This window comes from Anguilla anguilla, chromosome 1 (assembly GCF_013347855.1).
Source record: "Anguilla anguilla isolate fAngAng1 chromosome 1, fAngAng1.pri, whole genome shotgun sequence".
Lineage (NCBI taxonomy): Eukaryota > Metazoa > Chordata > Actinopteri > Anguilliformes > Anguillidae > Anguilla > Anguilla anguilla.
Genome location: NC_049201.1, coordinates 65,102,160 through 65,123,627, shown reverse-complemented (window position 1 = coordinate 65,123,627; position 21,468 = coordinate 65,102,160). Strand labels below are relative to the sequence as shown.

General features: G+C 40.6%; 1 protein-coding gene across 2 annotated transcripts in view; it reads left to right on the top strand.

Moving 5' to 3' along the window:
• The window catches only part of LOC118211966 (thrombospondin type-1 domain-containing protein 7A), a 112,751-nt gene that overhangs the window by 65,176 nt on the left and 26,107 nt on the right, over positions 1 to 21,468 (top strand). For both annotated transcript variants that reach the window (XM_035389599.1, XM_035389590.1), the window contains 11 exons: positions 1,618 to 1,812; positions 4,392 to 4,623; positions 7,978 to 8,093; positions 9,091 to 9,223; positions 9,426 to 9,529; positions 13,087 to 13,281; positions 14,050 to 14,313; positions 19,082 to 19,260; positions 19,886 to 19,891; positions 20,618 to 20,751; positions 21,044 to 21,197. In XM_035389599.1, the coding sequence (XP_035245490.1) occupies positions 1,618 to 1,812; positions 4,392 to 4,623; positions 7,978 to 8,093; positions 9,091 to 9,223; positions 9,426 to 9,529; positions 13,087 to 13,281; positions 14,050 to 14,313; positions 19,082 to 19,260; positions 19,886 to 19,891; positions 20,618 to 20,751; positions 21,044 to 21,197 (1,712 nt within the window). The remainder of the gene's footprint in view (positions 1 to 1,617; positions 1,813 to 4,391; positions 4,624 to 7,977; positions 8,094 to 9,090; positions 9,224 to 9,425; positions 9,530 to 13,086; positions 13,282 to 14,049; positions 14,314 to 19,081; positions 19,261 to 19,885; positions 19,892 to 20,617; positions 20,752 to 21,043; positions 21,198 to 21,468) is intronic.

Sequence of the window (21,468 nt, the reverse complement as noted above, 5' to 3'; positions counted from 1 at the left end):
TGTGTGCCAGCTCAATTTCTGCCCTCCCATCCCTCACAATTAAATTGTACTTACTGTAAATCAAATTAATTCTCTCTGGCCCAGAAAGTGAAGTCTATTTGAATTTGACATCTGCATCTCTCTCTCTCTCTCTCTCTCTCTCTCTCTCTCTCACACACACACACCATACAAATTGCTTTTTGAAAAACTGACATGGCTCGTATTCAAATGAATGCTACCCCAAATCATGGTACACGGTCAGAATTTCACTGCAAAACATCCAGTCGAATAAATTAATAACATGTAATCATTTTAACGATTCCCTGGATACATATGTATATGAAAAATCTGAATCGGGGGATTCTAAAGCTGTTATGAAGCAGAACTGCCCTTTCAATATCTTTAAAACTACCACTGTGTTTCACACAAGTGCTGTAAACACTAATGACTTGTGGAAGGTGCCACGCGGAGTGTTCCCCGTTGTATAGTGCTTTGTTTAGTGCCGCAAATGCCCCTTTTCCTCCTCCCCCGGCTGTCCCTCTGTGACTGGGTCTTGTCTGAAGATGATTGATCCCCGTTCTCCGCTGATGAAAATTGATTTGCTTTCCCCCCTGGGGTTTTTCGGCCTGTCTTCACACTTCCTCTCCTCCCCCGCCCGACAGGAGCGTGATGGATCAGTCCCACAAAAGGCAGCGGGCCGCGCCGCAGATAGGAATCAATACGGTCTGGCTGGGGGGTCTGGCTGTCGATAGGAAACACCTTGAAAGTCCCTCTGACATCTGAATCCGTGGCGCTGCGTGATGTTGCCCGTTTAAACCCGCTAGCCTGGGCTCCCTCGCGGTTCCGCCACGGCCTTACCCTGCCGGCGTCTCACGCCACCCTCCTCGTTCCCTCAACCTGCCCGCTAACAGGCTCTCTGAGTTTTCCTGTCACATCACATTTGCTTGTTTGGTTAAAGGAAGCTGGACAGCTAAAGATGCATCAAATAAAAATCTTAATACGGAATAATGTATGTTGAAGGAGGTGGACTGAGACTTTGAATTATGCTGGTTTTGATAGTAGGATGTTTTAGAGATGAGTCTGCTGGTGGATAGATGTGTCAGAGATGAGGCCAATATTCCAAATATGGTGATGGCTACATTGTAGGAATACATATGTGAGTTTGAAAACCAAGCATCCCCATGTTAAAAGCCAATGAATAATAAACATGCCTCTGTGAAATGTTTCCTTCTGTGGTCATACCATCTACTAAGTAAAGATAATATGCTTGACAGTTAATAATAATTTGGTTTGAGTTGAAGATCTAGTCTATCCAAGGAGATCCTTGCACTGTGTAAACATTGTCCAATGCAAAGAATGTTTGATACTGAGGGAGATTTATTTCAGACTATACCTTGATCACCAGTGCACTGAAAACAAATTAAAGTAGTTATTTAATCATTTTTGGTAAATAAGATACAACATTCCACTTTCTTAAACTAATAGAAATCATTTCAATAATTATTCTGACAAAAAAAATGGATTTCATTGTTTCATTTCATGAAGCTTTGCTAAGCGTTTTTTTCACTATTGATTTCTGCTCTGGAGTTGGCTTCTCAGTCAATGTATCTTGAGGCCGTTCTGGTCCTGTCTCCCCAGGCAACTCGGTGGACAGACAGCTGTGCCAGGATGCCATCTACCCTGTCCCCATTGCCTGTGAGGTGCCCTGCCCTAAAGACTGTGTCCTTAGCTCTTGGTCATCCTGGTCCTTGTGCTCCCACACCTGTTCCGGCAAGACCACCGAGGGGAAACAGATGAGAGCGCGATCCATCCTGGCATACAGCGCTGGAGAAGGTGACTGTCTCATTTCGATAGGCTGATTCTAAAATGTCAGTGCCTCTTTCTCTCTGACACACACACATGCACACACGCATATGCATGCGCACACACACACACACATGAATACATACTCGCACATACATGCACACATATACATACCCACATATACACACATACATATACACATATTCATAACTTAACATACACACATGCACACACAAACGCGCTAGCATACACACACACGCACACACTCTATTCCTGTTTTTCACTTAGTTTTGTACACCTCCCTGGTTTTATATTAGGATCAAAATCGGTAACATGCAGGAAGCAAACACATTCAGTGCACTGTTTGCTTCTCCACAGCAGCCACAAAGGTATTCACATGGATCACATTGATGTAGGCTAAGAGTTCACAATGCACTTTAGCCTTTAGCCTTAAGGGTACAATAATAAAGTGGTTATGTAACACTGTAAGTGATATCATTGCACAAAAAGTTGTCTGTAAATTGATGGAAGATTTCACACACAGATTTGCCATTATTTAACATAGTGGTAGAAGTTTTAGTTGTTGTAGAAAAAAATCTAGCTTTAGATTTATTGTTTTGTGTAAATGTTTAAGCTATGTAGTATAAATACACCCATAATATATGTCACATATGCATTGTTATTTTTCAAAGGTCTTTCAAGGGTGCCAGCACTGTTTGTTATATCTCTTCTCTGCAGTTCTGTTTGAAAATCATAGTCATATAAATGATACATGGTTCATGTACTATATAGACAGAGGCATAGACGTGCAAGCTTTTCTGAAGTGAATAAATCTGTCTTTGTACTAATGGGGCTTTCTGGCCCAACTTGGGTGCATATTTCCACACTCCCCACAATATGATCTATGTGAAACGTGAGGATATCCGTGTAAATCATGTTAAATTTCTCTCCTTCGGGCAGAGAGCTCGATTGAACAAGTGCCTGATTTGGGCTGTAATGGAGTCATGCTAATGCAGTGGCCTATGGGTTTCACCCGACCCACCGAGCAATTGTCCGTGTCCTGGAGGAAGATTCTTCTGAGCATCTGTTTCCCACGAATAGACAGTGCATGCGAATCGTAGAATTGCCCTTTCTCCGAATCTCGTTTTTCCCCCTCTGTAATATGAAAATGCACCCTCCGTGGAGGGGTCCCATCAGACCGTTGCATGTCGTAATGTCAGTTGCATATTTAATGCGTCTGCAGAGGCAGGAGAGGCATAATGCATTATGGATTTCTCACGGAGTGGATCTGTGAATAAATCAGCGGAGTGTGGAATTTCATATCGCGGACGCGAATAAAAACCCTGCTGCATGCGCCGCGCTCTGTGGGTCGCCTCCGAGCGGTTCAATCAACCGCATCCAAACTGGGGTCCCCCGAGGGGCCGGGAACCAATTACGCGGGTCATACTTCAGTTGTCTGTGTTGTTTAATGAAGTTGTGTAAAGGTCTTTTTCCCCCTAAGTCTTCATTCTAAATTGTGCAGAATTTCAGTATGAAAATATAGTTGGGTCAGGAGGGCCCTGACAAGACAGTTTTCAAATGCCTGTGTTATGCTCAGCAGTTTCTTGTGGCTTGTGGTCGCAACAGTATTCTCGTTTGGCTCTGTCAGCCCAACAAATCCATTTGGCAGGATGCTGTCGTAGTTACAGAGCTTAGGTTGAATTCCCAGGGGTAGGATTGCATTTGTATTGAGAATGGTACTTAGCTTTATCGGTGAAATTTCAAGCTTGAGTATGCTGGAGGAGGGTAAGGTGACTAACATGCAGTAGCCTTAACCCTAAATGCTCGGAATGAAGTTCTGAGCGTTCAGAATTCAGGTTCGGGGTGACTACTTGGGTCTGCTGTATGAAGTTTATACATGAACCTGATGTGCTTATCATAGCCACAGTCCACAGAGATCAGCCAAGCAATAGCAGTGTTTGAATTGATCCACTGGGAAGGTGAACGCAGTATTAGTATAAGATTTGAGGTATGAATTTCTTACACAGCATTGCTATTTGCATGGACAAATTATGGTACTCACAGGATATAGCATATCAAATTCCAGTTGGTTAAACAAATTTTGTTTAATGTGGGTGGAATTGAGGCTGGCCACAGAACACAAGATGCCCTGTGGTAGATATATGCGGGGGAACTATTGGCATGGACATCCAAGCAATTTTTTTTCCTTAGCTATTGGATTTATGAGAATATTACTAATTCACTCTTGCAAGATATTTTCTTTCATTTCAGCTTCTGATGTTATCAAAGAATTGAAGTAAATGTAACATTTCCCTGAGCACATTATTCAAAGTTGGATATGCAAGCTAAGATGCAATAAAAGTTAACCTCCACTTTTGACAGATTTCAAAGTAGATTGCAAGTTTGCAAGTATTTGTTTTTTTAAGAAAAATAAGAAAAAAATCTTTATTTGTTTGTCAAACTTAATGAAAAATGTGGTAAAAAAAAAAATGTAATGAACAAATCCAGGTCAAAGTTGCTTCGCAGTTAGATTGAATGCTGCTCCTATCAGTTTGCACTGGTCACTGTGGCTCACACGGAGGGGAATTGTCTGTGGGTCTTTCCCGTAGGGGGACTTCAGTGTCCAAACAGCAGTGCCCTGCAGGAGGTGCGGAACTGTAACGACCACCCCTGCACGGTCTATCACTGGCAGACAGGCTCCTGGGGCCAGTGCATCGAGGACACCTCTACCACCGCTAGCAACGCCACGGCCAAGGGGACCGGCGACTCCTGCTCCGTTGGCATGCAAACCCGCAAGGTCATCTGTGTCCGGGTCAACGTCGGACAGGTGCCTCCCAAAAAGTACGTGAAGACACTGTTTGTTTTACAAGTGTGTTTTAAGACAAACTCCTGCACACTGTTGCCAATATACAGTATATCAGTATAAATTTGTTTTATTCGATGTGACCTCCAACCCTGGTGAAGATTAGATATACTGAAACCGTTGTCTTTATTGACACGATAAAAATTCACTGGAAATCTAGTGTGCAGGAGTGTTTACCTATTTACTAGGCATTGTTTTCCCCAAGCACCTGGACACAGCAATGAGGTGTGTGAATATTTAAGAGGTTTCACAGCAGAGAAACCTCCTTTCTCTTCCATAAGATTGTCATGATGTGACTGCATATTACGCTCTGCGTCTTTAATTCACTGGCCATGGCTGGACACTCGCTCTCATGCCTGTAGATTCCCCCATTGGCGTTTGCCAAGAGTTTAATCTTCGGTGAAGGCAAACAAAAGAGGTTAAAAATAAGAATGCAATCACAGACTGTGTAATTAACACAGCCATTTTTGCAGAAGTGTAATTCCACAACTGATGATAATGGGTAATCAAGAGGGGTTCGTCCATTTAATGCAATTAAAGCACTAAGAGAGGGCAACTTAATGAGAAGCTGCATGCAACGGAAGACATCACTGTTCTAGCTGAAAATTTGTTTGTTGCCTTAGCTGATACTCTGGAAGAGTATAGTGTGTCTCACAATTTGTGCTCTCAGATTCTTACAGATCAAAGACCTGTGTGCCTCAGGTTTTGTCTGTTTCCATCTCTGGTGATGCTCCTGGTTGCCATGTTCTCTGACAGTGGTGCATGCCTCTGTATTATTTACCCTACCCCCCCCAGAATGGAACAGGAAAAGCTGGCTTTAATAGCAGCCTCCCAGTACAGCCTCACACCCATGCTGCTTATGCAAATGAGAGAGGGATTATTCGCAGGGCACATGGCTGTCTTCAAAGGGCCCACAGACAGTGAGGCTAATGCGGTGCCACAGGTCATCTGTTCAACACCGAGGAGGGAGAAAAATCCCGAATAGACCCACTCTTTATCTGCACCTGCTGCAGCTCAGAGGCTGGTGCCTCGCCACAGTTTTTCATCTGAATCACAGAACACAGCCACATTATTATCATAATCACTGTATTTCTTCATACGATGGGCTGAATGTAATCTGTGACCATTAATGTGATGATAAGCTTCTCGAATGAGCAATGGCAATGTTGGTTTCTCTCTGGTGGCTAAGACAAGATGGCTGTGTTGAATATTGGCCAAATAACTAAGCAATCAACATCTTGACCTCACAATCTTAGTATATTAGCGTGATCTAAGCACATTTGTATGAATTTGGATAACAAATTGAATTACAGGAAACCAAATAATGATGCACATAATAAATCCAGTGTCTGTTCGAGAAACTTTTATTTTTGCCACATTGTGGAAAAGTTCATGTAAAGTGATTCTTATTCCCAGATCATTTCCAATCCTTACATAGCATATTTCATTTCAGGTTGTGCAGGTTGCCAACCTATTTTAGAAGGGAAAATGCTGACCTGTTACTGTAACCTTTGTAATGGGTCCCATATCTCTATTCAACCTCATCTACTCATGTACAACAGTATTTCAGATAAGGACTAATATCAGATTATTTAATGTGCTAATGCAGAAAAAACTGCTTGTGTAATGTAATGATGAACTTTGGGACATGCTACAAGTAAATTATGTCCATTTCCTCTCTCAAACTAGGATGACATTCACTTAATGAAAAAAATAATGATGCTTGGTGGTGAAAACACCCAGGCTAAGACAGTTATGACATAATAATCGTGAAACATAATGACTAGTCTTGGAAAATGCTCAACGCTTCTGTTGCCTCTAGAAGTACATTCAGCAACGGTGTTATACCCTTTCGCACTACAGTATGAATTCATCATGTTTGTTTTTTATGTAGAATTACATCTCAGTATTTGGAGGGTGCATGTAATTAGCATAATGATGACAGTTTAACGCAAACAGTTTTGAAAGTTATCTCTGAGCTTTTGAGAATCTAGTTGCACTAACATTAAATGCAATTCTGTTGTTCAGGGTTTCAATTTTTGTATGTAGTCTGCTTGACAGCTCTGTCATCCCATGTTAAACAGGTTATTCGTTTTTTTCTATAAAAAGCATAGCACTGCATATAGAACATTGCAACACTATTTCTTTGCTAACAACAAGGTTGAAGACCATCACCAGTCAGTGACTTCATTTAAAGCCTGGGCTGTCCATTCAATCTTGGATCCTTCCTTGCCTGGTCTGAGCAGTCCATCACATGATCATCTGGGATGGGGAAATGGGCCCATTCTTACAGGCCTTCTCTTCTGTATTACTGAAATGATGTATTAACATGGCAGAGGATTTAGTTTCGCTCAAAGGGATTTACCACTTCTATTGGTATTAAAAATAAAGCTGTTCTTACAACGCTGTTACTTTATTACGTTGTGGTTATATGGCTCTCTATCTACCTCCAGCAACATCATACCAGTAAATAATGCTTTCCCAGAAGTATCTGGGAAATAAGATGAGACATAGGATCTCCGCATCACTCAAAGCCCTGGAAGATTTGCCTCAAAGATAAGATTATTGGACTTCATTCAGCTGGACAATTTGTTATGTTTATCCTCATCCAGCGGAATTCCGAGGAGGTGACTGGCATTTAAAGCTTGGCTGAAGATTAAGCATGACCCCTGTCCTTAAAACAAATCAGAACCCATCACCCACTGCACCTACAGAAAAAATGATTATGGCCTCCCGATAGAATCCGTTTAAATGCTGTGGCAGGACTTGTAAGGAACCCTCTCAGATTAATAATTAAATACAAATTTGTCTAAATTTCCTGGCTAATCTTTACATCTTGGTGCAGGGTCTCCCAAAATCAAGTGGGAAAAACCGGGCATTGTGACGAGCTGCAGTACCGTGCGGCTGGTATTCTGTGTACGGCGTGGGGGGCGTGGCACTGGCTCTTGTTTACATTTGTCCCAGATTAAACGTGATTATTAGCGTGCGGGTCCAGCTGCATCTATGTTGTCTGCGGCACAGCTTACAGGGATGTCATGGGACTGAGGATTGTTTCAAAAAGTAAACAAAAGCCCCCCCCCCCCCCCCCCCCCCCCCACACACACACACACACATCCCCCCGCACCCCTGGGACGGCCCAGAGCAACCATTGCTTATTTATTCGCTCATCAACCCCCTCCTCTCTGCCACACTCACAGGAAGCACCATGAAAGGGTTCCCAGCATGGCCCCATTGGTTTTAGGCAAATGCGTCCCATCGCACCTTTGTAGCCCTCTCCTTCCATGCAGATACCACGCTGAAACCGTATGAATATTTCTGTGTGTTTTCTGAAGGTGCCCGGAGAGTCTTCGCCCTGAAACGGTACGGTCCTGTCTTCTGCCGTGTAAGAGGGACTGCATCGTAACCCCCTTCAGCGACTGGACCCCGTGTCCCTCCACCTGCCAAACAGGTATTGGACAGGAACCTGCTTTTTTCCCCCTTTTCACTTTATCAATCAACTCGGCACAATATGGAACCATTCGTTTGCTCAACAGTTATGTTTATCCAGGGTACCTTAGATTGCATGTTTTGCTATGTATTATCCATGCATGCAGCTTGATATTTAAAAACTGCAGGCCCAATTCCCCAACCATCAATGTTGCATTAATCAGGGGGTTTATACAGAAAATATACAGAGAATTCATTCCTTTCTCTTTGTACTATAAACCTTCATTTGTGTAACAAGTTTAACAATTACTTTTGCTGTGCACACTTTCTTTTTCAAAGCCCCCATACTTGTAAAAACTTATACAACTTGTGGTATACATTAATACCATATTTTACATTATTCATATGCTCCCTGGCATGTACACAGCTTATTTCATATGATATCAGTCAAAAGATGTACATATCTTGAATGTGCAAGATCCTTCTCTTCATGACACCGCATTCATTATATTCAATATACATACAGCTTGTCATCATGACAGTATTGCATTCGAAGCCTTTTCCTTTGGAAAATGTAATTAATTCTTAAATAACATTCCACTTACAACATTCTTTATTAAAGCAGATGGTCTAGTTGGTTTATTTTTTATGTAAAATTATCTCATTGCCAAACTATAAACGTGCCTTATGAAAGACATAAATCAAGAAAAGGTCTTCACTAGCAGACTTTTTCCTGTGAAATCTGTCTATTTATATTATAAAAATCAATTAGTCAATCTCACCTTCTGTTTTGACAATCAGCACATCTGTTTCTGACAGTGAACCTCCACTTTCCTTTTGTCATGAAAAAGTCTTCTTTTCAGCACGTTGTTCTGTGTCGACTTACGTTAAAATCCAACTGATTCAGCTCCTATCGCGATGCAAGGGCAAATGATAAAACAGAATGGTTTCATCTCACCTGCTCATAATGTATCGCTATCTCTGGTCGGCTTTTTTTGTTTTGATCATTGTTTTCTGAGGTGGGAACGTGAAAAAGAAACAGTCTCGGAATCGCATCATTATCCAGCTACCAGCCAATGGGGGACAGGACTGCCCTGAGGTGCTGTACGAAGAGAAAGAGTGCGAGTCCCCATCAGTTTGTCTTGGACACCGGTAAACAAATTACATTTACCCAATCTTATATTACACTACTTTGTAAAAATATATGCGGCAATGAACTGAGCAACAGTAAACATCTTCATATGGTATTTTTGGAACAAGTTTTCTGTTATTAATAGTAAAGACATGGAGGAAGTGTGGAAACTAGGCTAGCTGTGAGTTTTCTTTTGAACCCCACTGGTCTCATCCGTTGCAGTTGGAGGACACACAAGTGGCGCCGGTGCCAGCTTGTACCATGGCATATTCGTCAGGACAGCCCAGGGGCCCAAGAGACATGTGGACCAGGCCTCCAAACACGAGGTGACCCTTTCAACATCATTACCATGGAAATCAGATCTAACCCCTGTGGTTGTGTGCTTAACACATTTATTTACTTGCTACATAAACACTGTCTGTGTGAATAACAAGAATCCCTTTAAGACATCTGTATAGTAATCACATTTGGGTTACAGTTGCATAAAATACATTTGAAGAGGTTTCATGATCATAAGTTTCCATAGATGATTACTCATGGTCTTAACAACCCTTAAATGACTGGTGTTTAAAGTAAACTCATGTCTGGTTGAAGCCAAAAAAAAAAAAAATCCACTGGATTAAGTGCAACGTGTGCATGTGGTAATGTGGTTGAGCGGACTGGCAGACTCCTGGAGAGAACATATTCTTTGCAAATCATACCTGAGGCTTGTTTCATGTAGCCTTAATTAGACTCATTATGTGATTCTGGAAATACACTAGCAGAATACCGAGCTTACAGTCCTTGTTAAGGATGAGTGCATTGTTCACCTGATTATCACAATATATCCACATGTTCTTTAACTTCCAACAGGTATGAGAATCTCAGGTAGAATACACTGTGGAAATGGTAGTTATTTCAGTCTGTGAGGAGGAGCTGCGTTTTTGCTTCCTGTGGATTAAATTGGAAATATTTTGAAGCCTTAGGAGAAAGAGCTCCTGTATCCAGTGTCCAAGTGCTGTCTCTCTCTCTCTCCGCCCCCTTCTTCATTAGCATTACCTGTAACCATATCTCTGAAGCAGCAGACATGGGGAGAGAAAATTCAATATTCTTCACTCAGTTCTGTCCTTCCATGTCCAACTGGTCTGAATTTGATATGCATTACAGCTATATTTACAGTAAATTGTTTACTTATTTTTGCATTTGTGGTCTTGAGGAGAGCAGTTACACAGTTGTTCCATTGAGCTAGAGATTAGTGTGAGACTAGATATTGAGTTGGCGTGTGGCTTTGGTGAACAATATCTCATTAGATATACTGTAAATGCTGTATGTGAGTGAGAGTGTCTGAAGTTGTGGGGTGTAGAATGGTTTTAAGAGAGAGGAGAGAGGATAAGAGAAAGAGTAGGGATGGTGCAGAGCATGAAAAGTGGAAAAGTTCACAGCAGAACATAGAGAGATGGACAGCCAGTCAGTTTATCATTTTAGTTTGCTAGCTGTAGCATTAACCCTAGATTCAGTCTACATTGCCCTTGTCCCAATACTCACCCTATGGTCTATGGCAAGGGTGTCCTTTCTTATTCGAAAAGGACTGGTGTGGGTGCAGGATTAGAAAAACAACACATACTGAAAATCATGACATACTGAAACAGTGGTCAGTACTGCTTTGTATTGACTGCGCATCGTGTATAAATCTGGACATTGGTGCATTTCCTTGTATCCTGACGTCTACGAGTCTGTGGATTTCCATGGACATGTTTTTGTTACCAATTCAACCCTTTCCACATGAGCGTTATCCTTTCTGACCATCTGGTTCTATGTGCTGTTTCTCTCTGCCCTGTACATGTCATCTGAGGACAGCTATGGCTCCCAGTTGTGAACCATCTAATCAGCATAATGTGTCACTGCTGTACAGAACCATGGGGGGTTTCCTTCCTCTGTGGAAAAGGGAATCAAGCAGGCATGACTTGTCATGCGTTGCCCTTCCGGGGCTCTACTGTTGGCATCCAGCCTGGGACCCATTGGCAGAGTGACACTACTGACACCCTGGGTCTCAACCAACCAGTCAATGTCAGCACGGAACAGACAGGGGCTATCCAAGTAAACAAAATCACCCTGAGGCTGAGCATGAAGTTCTGTCTGCATCACAACAAATCCAAAACATGCTGTGGATGTGGGCTCTGTGTTGTGTATTTGCATGTCATGCAAAGTAAAGTCAAAAAGGTCACAGCCATTCTCTTTGCTTTGCTGATCTAAAAACAGAGAAACATTGTTATGACTCTGGCATATCTTTGGGGCTGACAGCTGGCTTCTTGGCAAAGAAAATCTACTGCTGACATTATAAGTCAGTGACAAAAGAATGAAAAATTGTTTCAATTCTATCATATATCTCTGTATAGAAAAAAATGACCTTCTTGTGGGAGTATTATTATCAGCACATTATTATCAATCATTATAATAACAATTCACCAGCATGTGCCTTTATATACAAAGTGACATTCTTATGGTTCTAGACTGCTGGATATGGAACTCATAATTGTCTGGTGCAATTACTCCTTGAGCCTGTGTTCACTGAAAAAATGGGAACGTATTTTTACTAAGTGAAAATCATGGAAATATGGGTGGTTAGGTTGTGTTGCATTTTTGAGGAAAGGACTGGCGTTTGGGCGTATGGAGTGTAAATCCCTGTTGATTCATTACGTGTGAGTGCTCAGGCTAGTGTGATGACCTCACATGGAACCTGAAGCTGAGAGGGAATGTGCAGCCATAAAAACAACCTAGCTAGCTTGCTCAATATGAGTACGTTTTTAAAATTGCTTCTACGATTTAGTAATATTATCAGCCTGTGTGAGAGAAATTTGTTTCAATCAAAAAGCCAAAATGGAGTGCAACAGGTTGCTTTCTCCCATCGTGAGTGTGACCATCATAGCGTGTTGCATTATGCACTGTATTTTACTTTTTTTTTTTTAAATTTTACCAAAATGACAATATTTTTTAAGGCAGTGTAAATCTGATAAAAATACAGGTGGTTTTGCATGCAACACATTTTGGGTTTTTTTTTTCATACTAAAAAATATATAACAAGAATCGGAACCAGGATTCAATAAGAACCAGATTCAATGAGTGGAATCGGAATGGTGACCAGAATTAATAAAATCTAAACAAAAACCAACTCTAAACCCAACACATTGTCTACTGTAAAATATCTAGGCCTAATGGTGCAGTGTGTGTACTGTACATGCTTGCGTACATATGAGGGTCAGAAGGGGGCCTGTAAAAAGATCTTGCACTGGGGTCCGTCATAACTAGCTTCCACCACTGAGCTAGCCAAACTAAACACACTATCAGAATGTGTTACTAAGCTTGTTAGCTAACTAGTATGTAGACTAACGTACTGTAGGAAGGGTCATTTCTGAGCTCCACTTTAACTTGGTAGAGACAGAATAACTTTTATGCTAAATCCTCAAAGGGGCTTGAGTGAAAACTCAGGGGGCAGCCATGTTTCTGTAATTGCTTTCTTCTGACATCACCGACAGTGCTGCACAATTGTTAATCCACTGGAAATAATATGTGACTCCATTAGAAGATCTTTGTGGGTGTTATAATCTAAGTTTTGGGGACTTTTGAAACTTCCTGCAGTCTCTTCTGTTTCGTCTTCTGATTCACATATTGATGTCCGCGTGAGGGCTTTCTCTGTATTGTTCTGCTAGCCAACTACTAACTTTATTGTTTATTGTACAAAATATATATATATATATTTTTTAGGTGATGAAGTACATGGTGTTTTTGTGCTAGAGGAACAGTTATTTATCTAAAATTGTTATTTAATTTAAAGAATTTTCACTGATTTTTAATTGTGCCCTTGTCATTGTGTGTGCTTATTGTGGCCTTATTTATGACTCCATAGCCATCTCATGTCGGAAGCAGGATGGCGTGCAGGCAGACATTGCAGAGTGCCTGAAGTTGGCCACTTTAATGCCCCCCATCACCCAGCCTTGCCAAATCCTCTGCCAGGACGACTGCCAGCTCTCCAGCTGGTCAAAGTTCTCGGCCTGCGCATCAGACTGCTCAGCAGTCCGAACCCGAAAGAGGGTGCTTGTGGGTAAGGAACTCATCTTTTTTCAGGAATATATTTTCTCTTACATTTTACATTTTAGTTATTTTGTTTGCTTTTTAATGTTTCATTAGTTTCATTTTCATTAGTTGATTCTGTATGTTATTGAGGTCAATGGCACTGCAATGTAAATTGAGAGAAAATCTAAATAATAAGATAATTTTTTAGTTATTCCCTAGATGCAATTTAATTGATTAATCAATTTTAATCCCAAGGAAAATGTGTGAAAACGATTATCATTTTAGATCATTTCATAGAGTCAAAATGAGGAAAAAGTGACAGTATACTTACTCATCATATGCACATAGAGTAAGTGACCTACTTATCAGATCATATTAATTAATTTTCCGAATATGTTTCAGTGAATTTGTTACTGAGAACTATTTTTAAAAACATGCATAGATAGCAGTTATCACCAATCCAGATTTGCCCTTGTGTCGTATTGCACGTGGATACTGATTAAAAGCAATTAGCCATTATCTTGTTGTGTGCAGATTGTTATAGAGCAGGTACAGTAACATAAGACCATGATATCTTTGCTTGTATATGCCTCCTCATTACTATCCTACAGGACATAACTTACTAGTAATTATATTTTCATTGAACTTGTTTTTTACCCAAAGATTAACAATGTTTAAAGTGTATATTGATCTGTATGCTACCCTGCTTTAGGGCATCTGGCTAATTTGTGACAGACAATAATTAAGTAATGAAAAATAGTAAAACAGCAAATAATGTTTCCTCATCTGACTGCAGGCAAGAGCAAGAAAAGGGACATGTGTAAGAACACCCAGGTCTACCCCCTGAGTGAGACGCAGTACTGCCCCTGTGACAAGTACAAAGCCCAACCTGTGGGCGACTGGTCCGACTGCATCCTTCCTGAGGGCAGAGTGGAGGGCATTCTGGGAATGAAGGTCCAGGGTGACATCAAGGAGTGCGGTCAGGGCTACCGCTATCAGGCTGTGGCGTGCTACGACCAGAATGGCCGCCTCGTGGAGACATCACGGTGCAACAGCCACGGTGAGTCTCATCTCATGAACCCCAAATAAACATGAAAACAAGCAATCATGGAGTTTCTTTCAAGTGCTGTGGAAATTGTCACCACAGGTATCTCAAAATGGAAATGTTTTATTTGCAGACTATTGCATCAGTATCAAAAAAATCAGATCCCATGATGTAGGCTATTTCTTGTCTGATAAGTGACCACCACTAAACTTCAGGGAAATAAGGGCCATTTAACAAACCCGAAAGACCTTGAGAAACATATGTTGTAGAATGGAAAGTACTGTTGGATCATGGTTTTGATTAAGTTCATTATTCTAACTGATGAAAATTTTTACAGTGACTCCTGATATTTTTTGTTCAGAAGATCTTTCTTGTCATAAGATGTGAAAAATAATAATAACTCAGCAGCTGTTTTTACATTGGGAATGTTGTAGTCCACATTGGAGTGCAGAATGTTTCTACAGTAAAGCATTTACTATGTATGTAGTGACTTGATTATGAATGATGATCAATGGCATTTATTCATTTTTGCTTTGCTTTGCACTGGCACACTTATTATCAAAAGCTTGAACCAGTGCTTCCATTCAATGTAAAAGAAACAAGATGATGTGCTTCGGGAAAGATTTTCCGATGCACAGTCAATCTGGTCAATGACCATGTGTGGCTGCCTTCCATGAAGCCTCGTAAAGTCCTAGCTTTTCTATAAATATCTGTTGCACCAGATACCAGCTAATACATAGCTATAAGAGGAACTGATTTCATCAGTACCTTTGAAAGCAGGATCAAGCTTTCCTTTATGAGTCATAGGCTTCCACGTCAGTGTAGTCTAGGCGTGGGTGTTCTGATAATGTAATACAGCGGTCCGAAGGAGAAAAGGCATTGAAGGCACTGCATTTTTCAGCTCAGTTAAGAGCCCGTCATCCGCTCACCCTCTGACTGCCTGTGTTAATCTTAATAGAATAGCAGTGATACTGTCATCTCAACTGCTCTCTGGCTGACATTCACCCCTGGTTATGGTGAACATCAGAAGAGGCATTTTTCCCGTTTTCTGGTTATCAAGGGAAAGGGATAAAAATGAAGGCGTGTATTGCTATGAGTATTTCTAAAGTGCAGTTTGAGCTCTCCATACTGCCACTGTTTTCTTTTTGATCAAGTAGGGTGCCTGCTGCTTGTGCAGATATTTGTTACTACACCAAATGCATGCCCAGGGCTCTTTATTATTATTGTTTTTTCATGCTACACTGTGTATTGCAGAGATTGTCTTAACTGTGATTTTATTAGCTTAACAGATAGTTTGCACTTTGGGGATATTCTGAAATGGTTGCTGTATATGAATGCTTAGTAGTCACTAAATCTGTGGAATTGCATTATATTTAAATGTATAGGTATTATGTGTGCATTGCATCAGTGGTGGTTGGTGTGCTGAAAATAGACTGGGAGGAAAACTTCCCTTTAAACTGATCATTGGTCTCAACCTGTTTAATGCTTGAGTATGCCAGCAATCTGAATAATCAACTGGCAGGTAAACACACAGCTTCTTTCTTCAGATCACGTTAGGGAGATTAAAAAATGAATTAAATTTAGAATTTTAATATGTAGACACATAACGAACACATTAAGTACCCACATTACAAAAAAAAAAAAAAAAAAAAAAACTCTGGTAACTACTGCATTAACTTTAATCACAGCCTGTGATAAAGGCTGTCTTAAGAAACATGTGCTTCAAGATTGTTCAATAAACAAAATGTACGCATTGGGTATTTTTGCCATGAATAGCCTATTCTCTGAGTGCAGAAAACAAAGTATACATACAGTATATCCACAGTTTTAAACATAAAATGTGCACAATTTTAATATGCAAAACATAAGATAAAGTAAATAAATAAATAAATAAATAGTCTAACTGAGAAACTATATCTGGCTATATTTGATGGTATTCAGTATTTTGGTAATAATTGCTGTATTGTCAATCATGGAAATGATTAAAAACAGGTTGAGACCAATGATCAGTTTCAAGAGACTTCTGCCCTGCCTATTTTCAGCTGACCAACCACCACTGCATTGCATAGAAACTTATTCTAGGCTATACCATTGTAGCTATATATCAGCATTACCCATCTTTATCAGGAGTGACTTGCTTGATGATAAACTGAAATTTTTGAAATCATTTTGGTGGAGGAGGTTATTGTTGTAGGTTGCTGTTTACATGTTAAAATGTTAAACAAGGCACTGTATCAGTTCAGGGTGCCTGTTTCTTCTAACTACGCAATCGCAATACTTTTTTAAAAGTTTTTTTTTTTTTCCCCTTGTGTATGTTTACCAGAAATATTTATTTTTAAAATACTGTATGTGTTATATGACTGTGGTCATTTTGGGATTTTTCTGCTGAGGTAGAAAAGAAGTCGACACTACTGTGTTTCTCATTCACCGGTTAGGAGTAACTATGGGAAACAAGGCACGGCCAAGGCGATATTTTTAGACACACTGCTCATAAAGGGTGTTCAATGTGATGTGGGGGAGGGGGAGAAAGGGCTCTGAGGTACAGAGAAGGTGATGATAAGTTGGAGGTGGCAGGGGGTTTGTATGATGCTCTGTGACTGCAAGGAATGAGCCTGTGCATGGCTTCAAGGGGCATTCTCTGTGATTGTTAGTGACTTCTCTGTGTGGCCCCAGCCGCCTAGTCACGTGACCTCATTAATCACAGTGCATGCTGGGAATGAGATGCCATTCTGCTGAAAGAACACAGGGAATTACCCCTCGGACAAGAGCTGCGTTTAGCAGCTTTGATTTTCAATTATAATAAACAGCATGAGATCCGTAAAAAATGAACTTGTGTTTACGATTCATTGTCTTTCCATTACTTCCCAATAGGAAACACCTTACCCCTACCGTTTGTTCAGTGTGGTGCCGTCTTTTCTCTTTCAACTGATCATATGCAAGATTTTGAAACAGAAAAAAAAGCTGTTCAAATATAGGACAATGCCAATTATTTTTTATTTTCATTTTTACTGTATCTGTGAGTACGGCAACCACAGAAACAAACATTTGCAGCATGGTCTGTGAGTATTTTTAAATATGAAATGGCAAAACATCACAGCGCTCCAACAGAATATTCACCATACAATTTGGGCAGATTAGGTTTTCATTAAAAAACGACATTCTTGTCCATGGCCAGTCAGTTTATTTTGATCTATGGACAGCCTTGTTAGTGTGAGATTTCCCCCCTAAAGCTATGGTTGCAGGAGAGGCATTGATTGGGCCTGACATTACAAAGACCCACCCCTGATGCCGCCACATACAATCTTGTACTCAAAGTCAGTATTCACCCCGCGCTACCATTGTTGCCTTCCACCCACTTGCTACACCCACATAGATTTACATCATTATCCCTGCCAACCTCAGTTCTCAGTTGTAATGTATATGAATCTTTCTCTCCCTCTCTATGTTTCTCTGTTTCTGTTTCTGTCTTTGTTACCTTCCACCCTTCTTCATCTTTGGCCACAGTACTGTTGATCTGAACAAAAACACTTACAAAAAGCATACAAAAATGGCAAGTTACTCACACATATAAAGCACTGTCTATAAGTCATTCATTCAAGCCTGCAAAACCTAGGCCTGCCATGAAAAATATTGATATCAAAATTATGGCAAGTTACAAGAAAAGATATTTGCCATCTTAGCTCACACAAACTAAACAAGCTGTATTCCAAAGCAATGCTACCCAATGCAACATTCCGAACTCAGTTCGGTGCTGTATAGGTATGAGCATGCCGCCCAACCTAGTTGTGACTTGGAGCATACCTGCCATCCCAATTCCTTGTTTTTAGAAACTTGTGGAAGAGAGGGACAGTATGCTTTCATGCAAGTTATTTTGTATGTTATTTTGTATGTTACGAGGTGGTTTGCTATGGTTGACATGATCATAAGGCCTTCGTCCATTTCTCTCTCTTCCCCTTCCCAAAACCCCTCAGGATTTAATTAGGCAATTAAGTAGTTTCTTATCTATGTACACTAATCTAGGCTGTAATGGTGTCTCCTCTCCTGGACAGTTTTATTTCCTCTCCAAAGAAAAATAACGGAACACACAGCTATTCCTCAGCTCAGCGTGGCCATACCATACCACAGGGTCATGGTTACCTTTCCGGATTTGAATGCCCAATCTGTGATCTTGAACTGAAGAAATCGATTAAAAGTCAGGAATTTACATTTTTGTGGTTGCGGCCAGAGAACAGGAGAGTTCTGCATTGTGGGTACTGGACTGGCCTTGTCACGTGACATCCTTTGCATGTGAATGGGGTTTTGATGGCTGTGAGGTCTTGACCATTATTTTTTACAAACATGACCTTATTGTCCAGAGCAGGAGTAAATTTGTCATTTTTGTTAGAAGTCTTCAGTAGCTAAATTATTGGGATTATTATTTTAAATAAGAAATTAATTTCAATTGTTTTAGATGTGCTGCATTTAGGGGCCTTCTGTTGCTTGTTCCCTTGGACTATCTCTCTAACCTGTTAAAAAGGATTATATAATAGTAGACTAGACTGGATTAAATTGCCACATCATGAACAGTTTCTAGACACTTGGCCTTCTGTACAGAAAGGGTCATAGCAGGGACGTGAACATCCAGTCTCATGGAGGAATGGGCTTAACAAACCCTACGGATTGCACCACAGTTATTCTAGCATTTTTAAAAATCTCAATTTCCCATTTTGCAAATAAGAGCTATGTATGATCGAAGTGTTCTTTTCACATCTGGAATGCTTTTCACCCTCTTCTGTCTCTGTAGGATACATTGAGGAAGCGTGCATTATCCCCTGTCCTTCAGACTGTAAGCTGAGTGAGTGGTCCAACTGGTCGCGCTGCACTAAATCATGTGGCAGTGGGGTCAAGGTCCGGTCCAAGTGGCTTCGAGAGAAACCGTACAATGGTGGACGACCCTGTCCCAAACTCGACCATGTCAATCAGGTAAAGCATTAATATCTGTGATTGAATTTTAATGGCGAGGTGATTTAAATGCTAACAATGCTTAGTCTGCTATTTAAAATCAAATGCGCTTGCAGAATAAGGACAAGGGATTTCATTGCAATGAATGTGCAATGTCATATTTAACAATAAAATTGACAAAACATTAGAAATTATACTATTAGCCTTTAATTGTTATTTATTAAACTTTTTTTAATTCAGAGGAGATGTTAAATAAATGTGCTTACATTTTATGAAATAAAGTTAGACAGCTATATTAAAAATACTGCTGATGTTGGTAGTTTGATTTTATGCACATAACAGTATGATTTTATGCACATAGAACTCCTTCCCCATGCATATATGCAAGCACAGATAAATAGTGGTTGTGGTCACATTTTGCTTTCTGTTGGATCTTTTCTTATACGTAGTCTGGAGTATGTGACTTGCATTTAATGGTGCATTGGGTAAATGTTTGCCCATTGCTTAAACTAATTATTTCAGTTGATCATTATCCAAAATGGACTGATGTGTTCCTGAGCATATTTTATAACCAGTGGTTTACTGCCCCTCCCCCCACACCACCCCTCTGGATTCCTGGACATGAAATATGGCTGTCTGTCTGTAGGCCCAGGTGAGAACATTTTTATTTATTTGTTTATCTTGCTTTACTTATAATGATGAGTATGATAATGACATCTGTGACACTTGCACAAGGCCAAAACTACACAGAATTCAAAAAAGGGGAATAGATAAATCCGAAAGTACAATGTTATTAATTGTCTGTATAGTCTACATGGAAAAAAATGCATACAATGCATGTATTGAAAAAGCATGCATATTCTATTCATTGCAACAAGGCCAACAATGTTCTTGCTGTTCTTGCAATTAGAACACAAGATACTTTATATCCTGACTCATCCATTACTCTCTGAAGGTCTAATTAAGAATAATGTGCATTTGCATATTCTATGGGTCCCAAGATATGATACGAATGATCAAATCCCACTTTTTCCCTCAAGCGCTTTATGAAATTCTTCTTAATGACTCGTTTGCTGTGTCTCACTGGAGATACAGTAGATCTGCATTCACACATGCAGTACTCTTCACACAGGAAAATGAATTATGCCAATGATTTATCTGCCATTTTATGGAAGGTTCTCGCTATAGACTGTCCTTAATGAATACTGATAAAGAATCCAAATCTCAATCTTCTACATTTATTCATTCTGTGCATGTATGTGATTTTTAATTTTTTAATTCAAGAATTCAAATATAAATCAATTAGCATTATCATGGTTGAACACTAGATAATACATGTATAGTTTGATACTGATGTGACATGTATTTTTGATGACAGGTGTATGAGATGGTGCCATGTGTTAGTGACTGCAGTCAGTACGTTTGGGTGGCTGAGCCCTGGAGCGTCTGGAAGGTCAGTAATGTGGACCTGAAGGAGAACTGCGGAGAGGGCGTGCAGACCAGAAAAGTAAGGTGAGCCACTGAGACTGTTTTTCTTTTTTTTGCTGTGTGAACGCACATTGACGAAGTGTGTCGTAAATTTTTGGGCAAACCTGACAGCATATACGTAGTTGGCACATTGCAACCACTGTGGTGAGAGCAGCCATCAATTAGAAATCCCCATGGGAGAACCAAGGCTTCTTCTCTGTAAAGCCAGAACCACTCTGACAAATAGAAAAAAAGGTTTGAATCATTGGCATTGGGGATGCAAGGTACACTGAATGTTCAATGGGCATAATGTAAGACTGCAGTGGCTCTGCAACAGGTGTATGCTGAACACCATTGATGGACCCTCTGATGCGGTTGAGGATTACCTGTGCGACCCGGAGGAGATGCCGCTCGGTGCTCAGGAGAGCCAGTTGCCATGTCCGGAGGACTGCGTTCTGTCCGACTGGGGTTCCTGGAGCCGATGCAGCCTGGTAAGACCCGCTTGGCTTTGCGTTCCCGTGTCATTCCTCTCGAGTGAAATGAATAAAAAGAGAAGACACTCACCAGCCAGATGCTCACCTGCAGTCTGCAATGCATGCTAACCGTGCCATTTATGGGCTTGTTCTCCATTCGTTCTGCAAGGTGCTGACATGCTGACTTCTCACCAATTTAAACCTCAGCACGAACGACTCAGATGTGCAATGCGTCATGGGGTTGGAGACTCGGGGGGGGGAGAGGAATTCTTGGAAGGATGAGCCATCA